This window comes from Cotesia glomerata, linkage group LG1, assembly GCF_020080835.1.
Source record: "Cotesia glomerata isolate CgM1 linkage group LG1, MPM_Cglom_v2.3, whole genome shotgun sequence".
NCBI classification, from domain to species: Eukaryota; Metazoa; Arthropoda; class Insecta; order Hymenoptera; family Braconidae; genus Cotesia; species Cotesia glomerata.
In genome coordinates, this window is record NC_058158.1 from 32,282,721 (window position 1) to 32,297,707 (window position 14,987).

At 27.6% G+C, this 14,987-nt stretch overlaps 1 protein-coding gene across 1 annotated transcript in view; it reads left to right on the top strand.

Annotated features, from left to right (window-relative positions):
• LOC123261031 (unc-112-related protein-like) overlaps positions 1 to 14,987 on the top strand; it is a 32,236-nt gene that overhangs the window by 12,358 nt on the left and 4,891 nt on the right. Inside the window, exon 2 of the mRNA XM_044722507.1 lies at positions 14,490 to 14,723. Within this exon, the coding sequence (XP_044578442.1) occupies positions 14,490 to 14,723 (234 nt within the window). The remainder of the gene's footprint in view (positions 1 to 14,489; positions 14,724 to 14,987) is intronic.

A 14,987-nucleotide genomic window follows, 5' to 3' on the forward strand; every position in this document is an offset into this window, starting at 1 on the left:
CTATACCATGTCTAGCTAAAATAATTATAAGTACTGTAATTACAGGCAAGGAGACACACGACAAATTGATATAATAAATTTTATAAGCTATATATGGTGTATAATAATTAATAGTGGAAGATGAAACCTAACAATAATAATGATCATAATAATAATAAAATGATGATAATTATAATTATAATTACAATGTATTTGAATGCATTTGAATAACGCAAATGTCTACTCGTGAATGTTATTTCGTCATAAATAATAATAATAATGTTGATAATAGTAGCAAGACATTGTTAGATATGAAATTAAGCGCAATAATATACAATGCAATAGACTGACTAAGAATAAAAGAAGCTCCTACTTTGTTCAAACATTAAACTTAAACTGTAATAGAACAAAATAAAGAAGCAGCTGTATGCACTGAAGCTGGTATAGTGTAACTGAAGGTGGCAAAGCATTCCAGCTGATAGGGTCAAAGAGTATTCATTAGTGCAATGTATAAAATGCGTGAGACCTTTGTCGCGTTTGTTGTGTGTTGGTTGCTTGTTAAAAATCTTGAGAAGTAGTTTGCTGTAATAGGAACCGATGAACGTTGTGTCTATTTACGCTATTTGTTCGTAAGCTATGTTATATGCTATATTACCTCATTCTACTTTATATATGTACATACGATACATACACCATGATATGCTGCACCAGTATGGATAGTCCTTGGTCAAATACCACGCAGTTTATTTTAATTTATTTTATTTCATTTCATTTTGTTTTTTATTCAATCAATTTGAATTATTGTTTGCTACTCGACGACCACCTTAATATATCTAATCGCTGTAGGCATCTGACCTTTACTTCTTTACTATGCAGTCGTTAACATTTCGCTGTTAATGATTAATAAATACAGGGATTATGGATAGCGAATCGGTAAATACAATAAATACGGATTTGTGTTTGTGAATTGAAATTAATGAACATATGTATTTATTGAAATGCCGGTATGTAACTTTTATTTTTTATTAGACCGTTCATTCCTTGGTTTTCAATAAAAGTCAAGAATATTTGATAAATTTTACTTATTATTATGTGCTTGAAAATTTTTTATTCTTCCATAGAAAACATAGCACTAAAAACTATTTTTATAAAAAAATAAAGAATTATTTATTGCGGATCATAAAGCATAAGCTTCTTATGACCCAACAAGTCATCCATAAAATAAATATAAGCATAGCTAACAATTAGTGCCACAATATTCACATTAAAAAGCATCTTAAATAATCTGGAATTGCATATAGTTATTGTAAATCTCAGTATAATACAGGACGTAAATGCAAATACAATCATTAATGTAAAAAAAAAATGCAATTCTTAAAAATTTGTTTTTACTGTCTTTGCTTCGAGCAATCATATAGAGACATTAAAATTGCAAGCATAAACTCACATTTAAAAAATATTTTATCTTCATTCATGGAAAAAAGTTTTAAGAGAGAGTCGAATGAAAGGCTTCGCGCCTGGAGGTGTGCAAAATTAATATTAATATGCTTGGTAATAAAAATAAAAATAAAATTTTATTGTCAAGAATTGTATATTGTATGAGTTATATAATTATTATTTATATATGTTTATGTTTGTATTTTATCACAATCGTAAATGAAATACTTATATGTAGATATAATACCTGTTTTGATGTATGAATTCTTGTACATAAATATAATTGTAAAAAATTAATAATTCCGGATATGTTGGGCACTTAGATATTTAACTCATTGATTATTCAACAACTATTCATATGTATAACAGTTAAATGACACCCTTGTCATGTTTGCCACTTGATACGTGAACAGACTTTATTCGCTCTTCAATATGATGTCGTTTGTAAGTGTGGTGTTGTGGTGTACAACCGCATATGCATTTAGTAATAGTGCACATGCTTTTATGATATACTATCTCGTATACCGGGTGTCTATTTTTGTTTATGTTATTATGTTATCGATAATATATATCTTTTTAAATAATAGCTGTGAGTTATTATTTTTTTATTTATTCTAGTTTTCTTTATCACTTTTTTTTTTTTAGTTTGTAAAAAAAATTGTTTTATAACACCGTTCTCGGAAAAAAATAATTCTTTGTTTTGTTATCAAAGAATCCGAGATGTAAATAAAACCTAATGATAAAAAACTGCAGCTTGCTGCTATATACACGTTAGAATCATCTTATTTTTATTAAGGTATGTTTTTTATTTGATCAGATATAATAGAACAAAACTTGACTTAGACTTAAAATAAATTTGACTTCACTTTGAAGGAATTCTTTAGTTTTTAAAATATTGTTTTTTATAATTTACATTAAAAATAATTTTTTCAACTAAAATTTTTGGGTTTAAGGTAACAATTCAATCAAAAATTTTAAAGAGATCTTATTGAAATTTAGCATGCTTGTTTTTGAGCGAATTTCAATATTGACATTAAAGATAAATTAAATTGGACAAAGTGAAAATTTTCATGATGTAACTCAAGAAAAAATTGGGTATAATTTCACTCTTTTGCTGTTAGAATGTTTTTTTCAGAATATATATATATATATATATATATATATATAAAAAGAGGAATATTTTGAAAATTTCAAATTACCTAAACATGTTTGTATTTTAAACCATGCTCAACGTATAAATTGATGATTAATACAAGGTTTAATAAGGTAATTGAATTTATCAAAAACAAGAGGACACTGCCCTAAGCTCTGCTATAGTATTATATATTCACTATAATAATAATATTTAATTAACAAATGATAATAAATGCAGTGACTGTGTAAATGTAGTAGCACAATGTATGACAAAGGTCTTCATTCATTTAAAACCCCCGTCTTAATAACTATAATTATAAATAAGCGGATTTGTATGTAGAATTTCCAATGTGATTATTTAATTGAGTGTAAGTAGGAAATGTAAGTGTCATTAATAACAGAAGTACCAGTTATAAAATAGATATCACGTATAAATGCGGACTTCATTAATGTGATTTTTCCTCTCGTGAGTAACTTTTTCAGTGTCACGTGATGGTGATTCATAATTTCCGTTTCGTCACCAAATTATCAGCTCAACTTAGTACAAATCTACCAACTCGACTTATATTAAGTAACTGCCAGACTTTAGCTTTTTTTATAATTTTCTATTTATAAATTTTATATTTATGTAACAACAAGGTATATTTATATTTATACATACCCTCAACAAGGTTATAAATATTTTAAGTTCGATTTATTGTCCGGGTATTTTTAAACTTTAAACTCAAACTAAATACGTTTATTTTTTATGGTGATTACCTTTGTTATGAGTTATGACATGATCTATTGTAATGCTGGCCATCCTAATCTCCGGTCTTAAATCATGTCTTCCGGTTTCGATCTAAGTTCTATTTTCTATTCTTTTCTGTACTTAACTTTTATTTAACTCAAAGATTAATCGATACATTGTCAACATTTACGCGATCAATTTGTCAATTTCAAAAACTTTTTTCTCTGGAAAAAAGATTCAGGATGTAAAAAAAAGTTCACGCTGGTTATTGATCTTCCGGGCTTTTAGTCATGGGTTACTAAACAAAGGAGTCAAATATTAGACGAAAACCGATCAATTAATTGTACGTGTAGTGATGAGTGATAGAGTGTCATAAGAGACATTATTAGTCCATTTATATGTGAGCCGTTACACGCCAAATCAGACGATTTGAAAAATTTTTATTTTGATTTTTTCAATTTTTTAACATTTTTGATATCTATTATTATTATTATGCTTTACTTGTACACCTCTCGGTTTTTACAAGGCTGATTCCTCTTTTTCTCCTAGTTCTACGCTTTTTCTATTTCTCATATTGGACCTCAGCAAATCCCACCCGACACTTCATTTCTACTTTTAATTTTTGCGGCTGTGGACCGACTTGTGCTTTCTGTACCGTATTCACCCTGAACCTCACCTTCTCAGGCTGATGTTGGAACAGAATCATGGGGAAACCACAGAGAAAACCCATGATAGTACAGTCGGAGCTGGGCTAAGTCTACAGTGATTGATAAGAAACTCTTCTTTATCGACCACTGGAGCATTAGGCCCCTCTCCTAGTGTGCAGAGATCCCTCGCGCTAGCCAACGCTGACTAAAGTGGTCACCCATTCAAGTTGTTGCTTAAATGTGTGATCGCTCAAGTCAGACGTGTGCCGCCCAGCTATCTCTGCCACTTCCAGAGGCTGGCAACGTAACGTAACGCACATATTTTTAATTATAATCACTGAAAAATATTGGTGCGTGCTGGGATCGAAAACCCGGGTCCCACTCTTTCGAAAAGCGAGCACCGAGCCGACCAGGCCATTGCTAGCCTCACATTTTTAATACCTATTAAAAGTCCTTTCTACTAAATTTTGAGATTTCTTTAAGGGGGTATTCTAGTCTAGAAGCATGAATTTCAGGTAATTTTTTGAAGTGCCGTAAAAAAAAGCAATCAATATTTTTACTATACATTTTTTTTATGTTATTTATTAACATTACAAGGATATAGAAAAAAATCAAAAAAGTTGAAAATTCAAAAAATTAGCAGCTGATGAAGTGGGGAGGTCTCAAAAAATTGGCACGTGACCATGCCCACGATTCTAACCCTCCAAGTAATCGGAAATGAAAAAATAAAAAAGATTATTAATCTAGAGTAATGTCGCTATAGCATGAACTGGGGAAAAGTTGAAAAAACATTTTTTCACAAAATGGCGACTGCCTGAAAAAAAAATATTTTTGTACAACTTTTTTTGACTTTTTCGAATTTTTTAAAAATAGTAAGAATTGAAATTTAGGGATGACTGTAGTTCATGCCAAAAAGATGCTAATTTTTTGAATTTTCAACTTTTTTAATTTTTTTGTTTTTTTCTGTATTCTTGTAATGTTAATAAATAACTTATAAAAAAATGTATAGTAAAAATATTGATTGCCTTTTTTTTACGGCACTTCAAAAAATTACCTGAAATTCATGCTTCTAGACTAGAATAACCCCTTAATTATCCGTTTAAAAGGTATCGAGTTTTTTGAAAAATTGCACTATTAAGATTTTACGCCCGAAACTTTTTTAATAATATTCCAATTGGAATTTTTTTTATTTTCTTTTTTTTCGTGCACTTTTGAGCTATTTTTTTTTTTATTTTTGTAGTATAATAAATTTAATATTTAATTAACTTTTAAAAACATGAATTAATTCAGTAGCGATAGTCTTTACCAAAGTAAATGTTTACTCTTGATTAATTTATCTCAAAAGAATAACACAATACAAAATAGAATGAAAGTGAAAAAAAGATTTGAAATGAGTAATTGTGTTTATCGTGAAACTTGCAACTATATTGACTCATAAATGATTACACTCTGATAGTTCTAATAATAGACTAAAATATCTAACTAATTAAGCCATTAACTGCTAAATATATATATCCCCTTTCTCGATTCTGAACTTAGAACTGTAGCGATGACCTCACATATAGTCTACGTCTATCTACTTTATTTTTTGGATCTTAGACTCAACTTTGCCCGTCTCTCGTCTTCATTCTTAATAATTCGCCACTGAAAGCAAACTCACCAAGGCGTGTAAAGAAAAGAGGGCGAGACCCGGTCTATGCAATCAAGGGTGAAATCGATTGTCACTAGAAATCATTCTATCAATCTTTTTTGCTATTCAATTTTTATTACGTAACCTACAATACTTTTTTTATTTTTATTGTTCCCGAAATTTACAGTCTTAACAAAAATAATTTTTTTTAAAATTTTATATCTTTGGGTAAAAAGAAAGTAAAAATATTTTTATTTCAAATAAATATGCGTTCTCTTTAAAATTTTTTAGCCTTAAATTAAGTTTGACTCAATTTAAAAAAATTAACTAGATGAAAGAGTCTTTTAAAAATTTTTTTCTCGAATAATTTCACTTAAAATATAATTAGTTACATTAGCTTTTTGTCAACGACCTTGCATTACATTATTAGAACCCATAAAATTGTATAAATTTTTTAATTAATAAAAATGAGTTAAATTTATTATTTTTAAAATGATTAACTCAATTTAAAAAAAAACTACTTTCGAAATGAAAATAAATTTTGCACTCCTAAACCTCAAAAAACAAGTAATTCAAAAGGAAAAACAAAGAAACTAAACTTTCGTGATAGAAAAGAAAACAGTACGTGTATTTATACATTAATTATATACTAATGCATTTAAATAAAATGTAGGCAGTACTGTTAAGTGTTAACGATGTTCCAATAATATCTATGATCACGTTTAGTATTCAAGCTTCGTATCCACCTTGTTTTTGATCTACTTCTTTGGCAGCCGCCCTTTTTTGCGGTTACTATAAATAATATGACCTAGTTAACTTTACGGGGGAGTCGCAGATCAAATATACGATCTAACCTTCGTAAAAAACCAATAGCTTCAATTTTCAATGATTAAAAGTGTGTTTTTAAGGTTGAAACTTGAACTGACGGTTCATTAATTTAACATTACGCTTTTAAAGATAATCTTAGAGTGACGTCTTAATTTACCCGCCCGCATTTGAAATTGTATGTGATAGAACAAATGATTCCGCTGTAAGGTTTATAACATACATACATCTATTTAATACTAATTGATAGTTGCAGTAATAGGGTCACGTGGCATTGGCTTGTACATGCATAAGATTGAACCGATAGAATAGAGGGTAAAATGGTTTCTCTTTATTCAGTCAGGCTCTGTAGCATGCCATCTCTAGCCATTAAAAAATTGACCACACCCGTATGTAGATACATCATTTAATGTTGGGAAAAAGCAAATTGATCCTAACGGAAATAATATATATAGTTATATAAGTACACCGAAAACGAAGGTATTGGATTATATATAAGTCACATGAAAGTTTAGATACAACTGATGATAAATAATCATTAATTTATTTAAACGTAAGTATCTAGATTAGGGTGGGTCTAAAAAATGACTCGTTTTTTTTTTTTTTTAAATGACCATGAAGATGACGAGAATAAAATTGTGTTAAAATTTGAGCTCTTAATATTAATATAAACAACTAAACTAATCTACTCTTATCTCAATTTTCTACTTTTAATAATAAAAAAAATTCATAACAATTTTTTTATTTTTAAGTTTTATGACTCATTAACGGACTATTAAATAATACTTGAGAAAAAATCAACAATTTTTTCGTAATAATTGAAGAAAAAAAGATAGTGATTTTTTAGACCCGCCCTCATCTAAATCTATATATACTTTTTTTTCTAAACTTGAATTTTAGTGTGTGTAATGATTTATTAGACAGTCTTATATTATGATAAATCCGGTGTAACACCTTGAAAACGAAAATAATTGAGATTAAGTATGCATGAAAAGAAATGACCACGAAAATTCTAAGAATTTTCCCATAAATTAAAAGCTCAGATCTGACGGATAAAAAACAAAGTTTTTATAGTACGTATAAATAAACGAGGTCTGGATTGATTATTTCTGGTGTATTCATCTTTAACTTTATTTAAATGTAAAAATTGAAAAATAAATATTTCTTCCCACATGCGCTATCACAAATCTCGATAATCCATTCATCCCTTTAGAGAAACGTGTACTTTGCGGCCATCAATATTACTAAATATTCAAACTTCCCAGCAGTAATGCGTGTGCTGGGTAAAACTTTCAAGGGATTATGTTAAATAACTTCCGGCAACCTTTTGTGGCAAGTCAGTCGTTGCACGTAGGCGACACTAAATGCCTGTCTTCAGCTCGGAGAGACCATATCAGGTATTCCATCGAAAAACTCAAGATACACACTATCAAAAACTTTCGATTAGTCCTATACCTATACCTAAATATTATATGCTTTATATGTGAATAAATATGTACATATTTATAGATATAAGATGTAATATATAATTTAATATATTCTATAAAATCTAAACTATCATGTTACATCCGTTTAGTATGCGGAAAAAATATTCATTGATGACTTTATCGTTTTTAATAAGTTTCTACTCGAGTTAACAACTTTATTTTTAGTATTTATAATTATTAATTAAAACCCTTCAACATCATCGTTGAGGTTCTTTAAAAATAACATATTTTTATATGCAAATTATGAATATTCTATTGAACCATAAAAATGATTTTTTCTTCGAAGTAAAATAGAATAATTATTAAAAAGTCCTAATTTTAAAATGATACCCGAAAATTTCTGAATATTTTGACACTAGGTACATCTGATTTATGAAGTTCGATGTGTTTCAAAAAGTTTTTAGGCTTTATATCATTATTTTATATCTAGTTGAAAAAAAAAGGATAATTTCTTTCATTTGTAATACCAAATTTTCCTATTATTGATCTTTATTTTTTTAAATCTAGTCTACATTTTATTACGCTAAAATTAAAAAAAAAATTTTTTTCGAGACTCATTTTAAAGCAAAACTATAAATAAAATGTTTTTTTTTTTTAAGAAATATAATGAGTTATAAGTCAGTAATGAGTTTTCCAAGCATTTCAAAACTTTTTTAACACAACATATACTCGCAAAATACCGTTGGTAAACAAAACGGAAGCTAATTAAGAACAAAACAGAATGTAATAAATTTCGAGCTGAAACCTAAAGGCTGAACTTGATTAAAAAGTCCAATGTTTATCTTTATTTAATCACTAGATGTTATGTAATAAATATTTAATGAAACATTAATTATTTTCAATTATATCATAATCGTTTTATAAATGCGCATTTAAGTAGATAAAAATGTATAGCAGAGTCTAATAAAGAAGAAAAAAAGTAAATAGCTCATCTATTTATCCTGGGGGCAGAACTTAGAGCACGTGTGTGTATATAATAGCTACGATATTATGATTCTTATCGTGGCACACTCGTATATTTTATCACTGACCTCGTTGAAGTCTGCATGTCAGTACATTGTTACTGATATTGTAAGCAGTTCATACTTAATCGCGTTTCAAAACAAATTATTACTACTCGTGGATATCGTGTTGTGCCGCTTAATTAAACATTTTTAAATATACTTAGTTTATTTACTTTTTTTTATGAACCATTTAATATACTTGAATGTAAGTCACCGTTATTGTTATTGTTGTTAGTTATTGTTATTAGGAAGGAAGGAATTTTAATATAATTATATAATTAAATATTATTAACACGTCAACGTGTAGGATGACGAACTTTTGACTAATACTCGTGTATGAACTTAATATTATGAACACACCTATGTTAGTCGTAATGTTTTTTTAATTCTTAAAGCTAGTGACGACACTATAAAATAAACGTTTCCTATAATGAACTTCCTCTATATCTATTCTAGTGAATGAATATGTATGTTGAGTGTTGAATTTAATAATTTTATCAAGGACACTATCATTTTTTATTTTGCATTTTTAAATGTATGATAAATATATTTTAGTCTATGAAAGTTTTATACTACTTTATACTGTGCGATTTTAATGTCACATTTAAAAAGTTAATAAATGTATGGAAAATTTAATGTTTTTATTTTTATTATTTTTCCAGTTTTATAAAACAAATTTTATGTCGAATAATAAAATTTTTATTACAATTTATATCAAGTGTATTGAAGCGAGACTGACCTTTAAGATAATTTTTCTATTACCCTCAAGATTTGTAACTTAGTTTTTTTTTAATAATGCATGATTTATAAACTCAAAAATTTTTATTATTTATTAAATATTTAAATACATATTTCGTAATTTTTTTAACCCATAAATTTTGATTTCCATGAACAAATTCATCAATCATCAAATAATTTTTAAAACTTAAAACATTTTTTCTAACACTTAATAAGTAAATAAAAAAAATAGTAAATACCAAGACTTTGTACCGGATTTACTTCAGTTGTATAAACACTGATGCTATAATTAATGCCCTTGTCATGCGATATATAATATATATAATTAATGAAAGAAAATGAATTATGGTTATGAAACATGAATCATATGTACTAAATTTCATCATAATAAAAAATCACATACAAGTCTTATTAAAAAAATAAAATGAAATGACTTAATTAACTCGTATGTTTACAAACATCTTACTGTTTCGTTAAATAAATTTGCTATATCTTATTTCAGTTTTACAACTAATAATAACATATATTATAATATATGTAAAGTATGCAACTCTGCATTAATCTGAGAGAAAAAAAAAACTAAAAGATGAAGTGTGCAAAAAAATGAATAGTTTGTCTAGTCAGTGTACATAACTTGTACAAACATATAAATTAATATTTAATATTTGGTTTTATGGTATAATAGCAATTATTAGCGTGTCACCTATTAAATATATCAGGAAATGTTTAAAATAGACATGCGGTCATAATGCATATTCACACTGTACTCATATACATAAACTCAGGTTTAACCAGGAAATATGTGAAGTAGCTTTCGGTCACTATATTCTTGAATCGTTTTGTTTTGCCATCAGCATCACAAACTACTATACGGAAACTTGTAATTTTATTGCTGCTATATAGCAAGAAAATTCTTTCAACATCCACTCATCCTTTTTAGATTAGAATTATGTATTGAATCAACTCATTCGAATATAATTATTTAATACATGATCATTTCCTAGAACTAAATGAGTAAATACGGCATGATTAATGGTTTATCAAAATTCTCTCTGGAAAATACTATTAATCATAATAGTTTGTTTTACTTTTGTGGGTGGATATTAGACCGAAATTTATCAGCGACAATTTTTTTTAAACAGAAATTATAAAATATTTATTGTTGTGTATTAAAAAATTAATAAAAATATCGAGTAATAAAATTTAGTATTAAGAAGAAAATTTGATCATAATTTTTTATTATTTTAAAATTCAATTTTATCCGTACTAAAGTCGTAACTAATATATTTAATGTAGAAGATAGAAATGTTATTAATTTACATAGTAGTTTACCATTTACGTGATTAACACAGCAATGTTAAAAATTCTAAAAACTGGTATATTTTCAAGAAATTCAAATTAACGTTTAGCGCTATAACGATCCGTTATAAAAATATTAGTTCTACAAGCATTCATAAAATGTTCACCATATGGAACTTAAAAATTTTAGACAAATCAGGGGCCATAAAAAAATGTTCTAAAACTTTTAAATCCAGTATAAAATCAAAATAGTTTATTTGAAGAAGTTTGAAATCGAAAGGCAAATTTAAATTCTTCTTTTAAATTGAATAAAAGCAAATTTAGATAATCTAATTTATAAAAATGTTCCCTTTTTGATTCAAAACTACTGAATTTAAAGCTTGACAAATAGTTCTGAGAATACCATTCATCCAATCATTGTCCTTGGTATTATTCCATCAATGGACATTCACTAATTAGCATTTTTTCCACTGATTCATTTTATATTAAATTAACGAGATTTGATCGTTGAACCACTGAAATTAAAATTAAAAAAAAAAAAATATGAAACTTGTTAATACTTTTATAATAAAATTTTATTATACTAACATCAACTAGCAGGTTTTGAGTTTATTATCTCAACTCGGCATATTTAAAAAATAAAATAAAAATAAACACAATTTAATAATATTTATAATTTTCTTAAAAGATTCTGTTAATAAAAATTCGAAATTATTCTTGTGAAAACAGAGTATAAGGTAGCTTAAATAAATAAACAAGCGTATATATATATATATATCAACTTGGAGGTCTATATAAAGAAGAAAGCTTAAATTAAGTAATGTGTAAGTGAAGGAATCTAATCCTCAAAGACATAACAGCAGACACTCCTGTTAGAGATGAGAAACACATGTAAATTTATTTCCGTTTCCCCTTAAAATCTAGAGCACGTGCTTTCAAACTTTTAATCAGCACTCGAAGCCATGAGGTATAGAAACTCAATGATAATGATAAAGCAATCTTGTCTTCACTATTTCAAATTGAAAGGATGATTCGTCGTTTCAATCTATCGATCCCGACCTATATAATAAAATAAACTATCGCCATTGGGAGAGAAAATTTATTATCCTTGAAAATCTCGAGGTCACTCCATTATTAAGGTTGACCATGTGGTCGTACCAAATGGCCTCTACTCACCCACACATAAGTATAAACTTACTTGATCCTGTTCCATTCCATTCTGAGTATTATTATATACCGGTCCGTCTGAAATTACTCAATTGACCGTGCATAATACAATACAGTATCATCAGTACAGGAACTAAAAAAGAAAATATACTTGGCTCTAAATTTTCTACCGGCAGCTGGAAAAATATTTCTCGGAATAACAACCTACTCATACTCAGTGTAGGTTTACGATCAGATTCAGTATTTGTGTTTCTGCTTTCTGCTACTGCGTCTTTTATTTTTATTTACATACAGTCTTACTCTGTTGAATAATAATAAAATAATACTTGAGTGGTGATTTTCCCCTTGTAAAATGAGCGAGCAACGTAGTTTGCTGTTGTATTAGTATGCCAGAAAGGCTAAAATTCGAGCCACGAAACCCCTCAAACACTTCTATGCCATACTGCATGAGTACTTAAAAAACTCTTTCTCGTTTTTCTGGTCTTTGCAGATCTGAGCACGAAGGGTAGGTCTTTAGAATGAGGTCTTGGGAGTGGCTCTTGTACATAAACCCAAGAACAAAAAATAGGGTGACAAGGGTTGTACCTTGTGCTGTACTAGAACTTTCTTTATATTTATTTCTTGTAAAATACAACTGCCCTATTTATTTACGTAATATTTTGTACAAATATACAGTATGCATCTATGAGGATTATTTGTTTATAAAATCTTTGAATAAACAGCATGAAGAGGCTTTTGCAGTTCGCTCAGAAATTTGTATTGAGTAATATATAATAATCAAATTTTATTTAAATAAAACACACAAATTTTACAGTTATTTTTAGTAAAAGTCTAAAAAATTAAACTTCATCTAAATTTTACGTAAAAAAATTTTTTAAATTATCCGTTTCTTAGTAAAACTTTTAATTTGTAATTAATGACACAAGAATAACTTACTTGTTTAATGCTAATTGTAATTGATAAATTTAGTTTAAAAACTTAAAAATTTGAAAAAATGATTGAAATCAAATTAAACAAAAGATCTGAACAATACTGGTAGTTAGCTTTGAAAATTTTTCGATGCGGAAATCTAACATGGTACTGAAACAGATGTTACCAAAGAATACATGCAATCCCACAAACGCATGTGTCTTGAATACGCTTCTGTATTTTATTTGAGCCACTGCATTGCCTGAAATATCTAGATTCTGAAAAGATAAAGTTTACAAAAAAATACTTAAAACACCCGAAAAAAATGTATGTTTATAGCGCTGTATACAATCAACACGAGTTACTTGCGTAAGCATTTAACGACTATCGTTAAATCGAATGCTTTTCAAAGCTAACATCCGCTTTACTTGGGTATATATACGTTCAACCGTAACGGACATCCGGAAGTATTACTTTCCGGATTTTTAAACATAAATAACTTTTTCTTTCTTTGTTGATCGAACGCACTGGTTTTTGATTACTCGATCGAGCAATCATTCAAGTATTTATTTGTTTGTTTATTTTATAAACGCTAATCTTCTTTTCATAATATGTCAATGAATAAAAGTATTTTATGGTATTTTGAATGAAGAAACTTTTTTTTGAACCAAGAACATAAAAATCTTGAAAAAAATATAAATTGTTCTTAATTGGAGAGAATTATATTTTTGAATGAAGAGTTTGATTGTGTTGATCGAAGATATATAATCTTCTTGATAGAAATTGTAGAATTTCTCAAGCTAAAAAAACGAGTTTCAAGACAAGAAATTCTTGAATCAAGACTTAAGGTTCTCTTTAAAATAATTTTCTTGGATCAAAAATATTTCTCTAAGACCACGTATTTTTTTTATGTCATTATACCAAAAGTATAATAAGCATCATTTTCAGAAAGTTAGTAAGATTTGCTCAACGTAATTGCCAATTATCTATAATGAACTGTATTTATGGTTCATTTTTAAACTACATATATTTATGCTGTTTAAGGTTAAATAACACTTAAATTTTCTGAATAAAAGGAAAAAAAATAAGAATTATATTATGAATTGTATGTTAGGTAAAATATAGTATCAGATTAAATTAGTAACGGTCTGTCAATTTTCGGAGAGAAAGATTTAATAGATCCACGAAACAAATTTAATAATAATTACGACCACAATTTAAAATGTATACTATGTATTTTAAATAATAATAAACAATCCGTTAGAAAAATTACTATAATTAATATAAATTAAATTTTTTTTCTCAATTATTACTGCTTAGATTGTAGTTTCTTCGGATCGTAATATGTACTGAAAAATTGTAAAATAACTTGCAATTTTAGTAATTTATAATTTTTCAATAAGATTAAAGTTTCTGACTATAAACTTTGAAAATACCTGTTGATTTAAAATATTTTTGATTACTTTGATGTAACTAATGATTATTTATTTTAATTATTTCCAGATATTGCCATGGACTGGTCGGACCACGCACTTTGGTGGCCTAAAAGAAATCACTGGCTCACCAGAACAAGGAGCACTTTAGATCAGTACGGAGTTGCGGCAGATGCTCTTTTACATTTTACACCGATGCACAAAACACTTCGTGTACAATTGCCAGACATGCGTTATCTTGATTGTCGAGTTGATTTCTCTGTCAAGACTTTTAATACTGTTATAAATCTATGTAAAGAATTAGGTAACTACAAATTGTATTTTTCATAAAAAATTATTCTACAGTTTCGTTTAAAAATTATTTTTTTGCATTAAAAATCATTTAAAATTAGTTTAAATTTAAAGTCAGTACTATAATTATTTTTAATAGATGCAAAGTAACAACAAATGTCCTTTTACCACGCGAAGGTCATGTTTGAAAGAACAAGTGATAGCAGTTTTTAATTAAGCTAATGGGTGATAAATTATCATGCAATTAGAGGGAACATAAAATCAGAATCTCGTTATA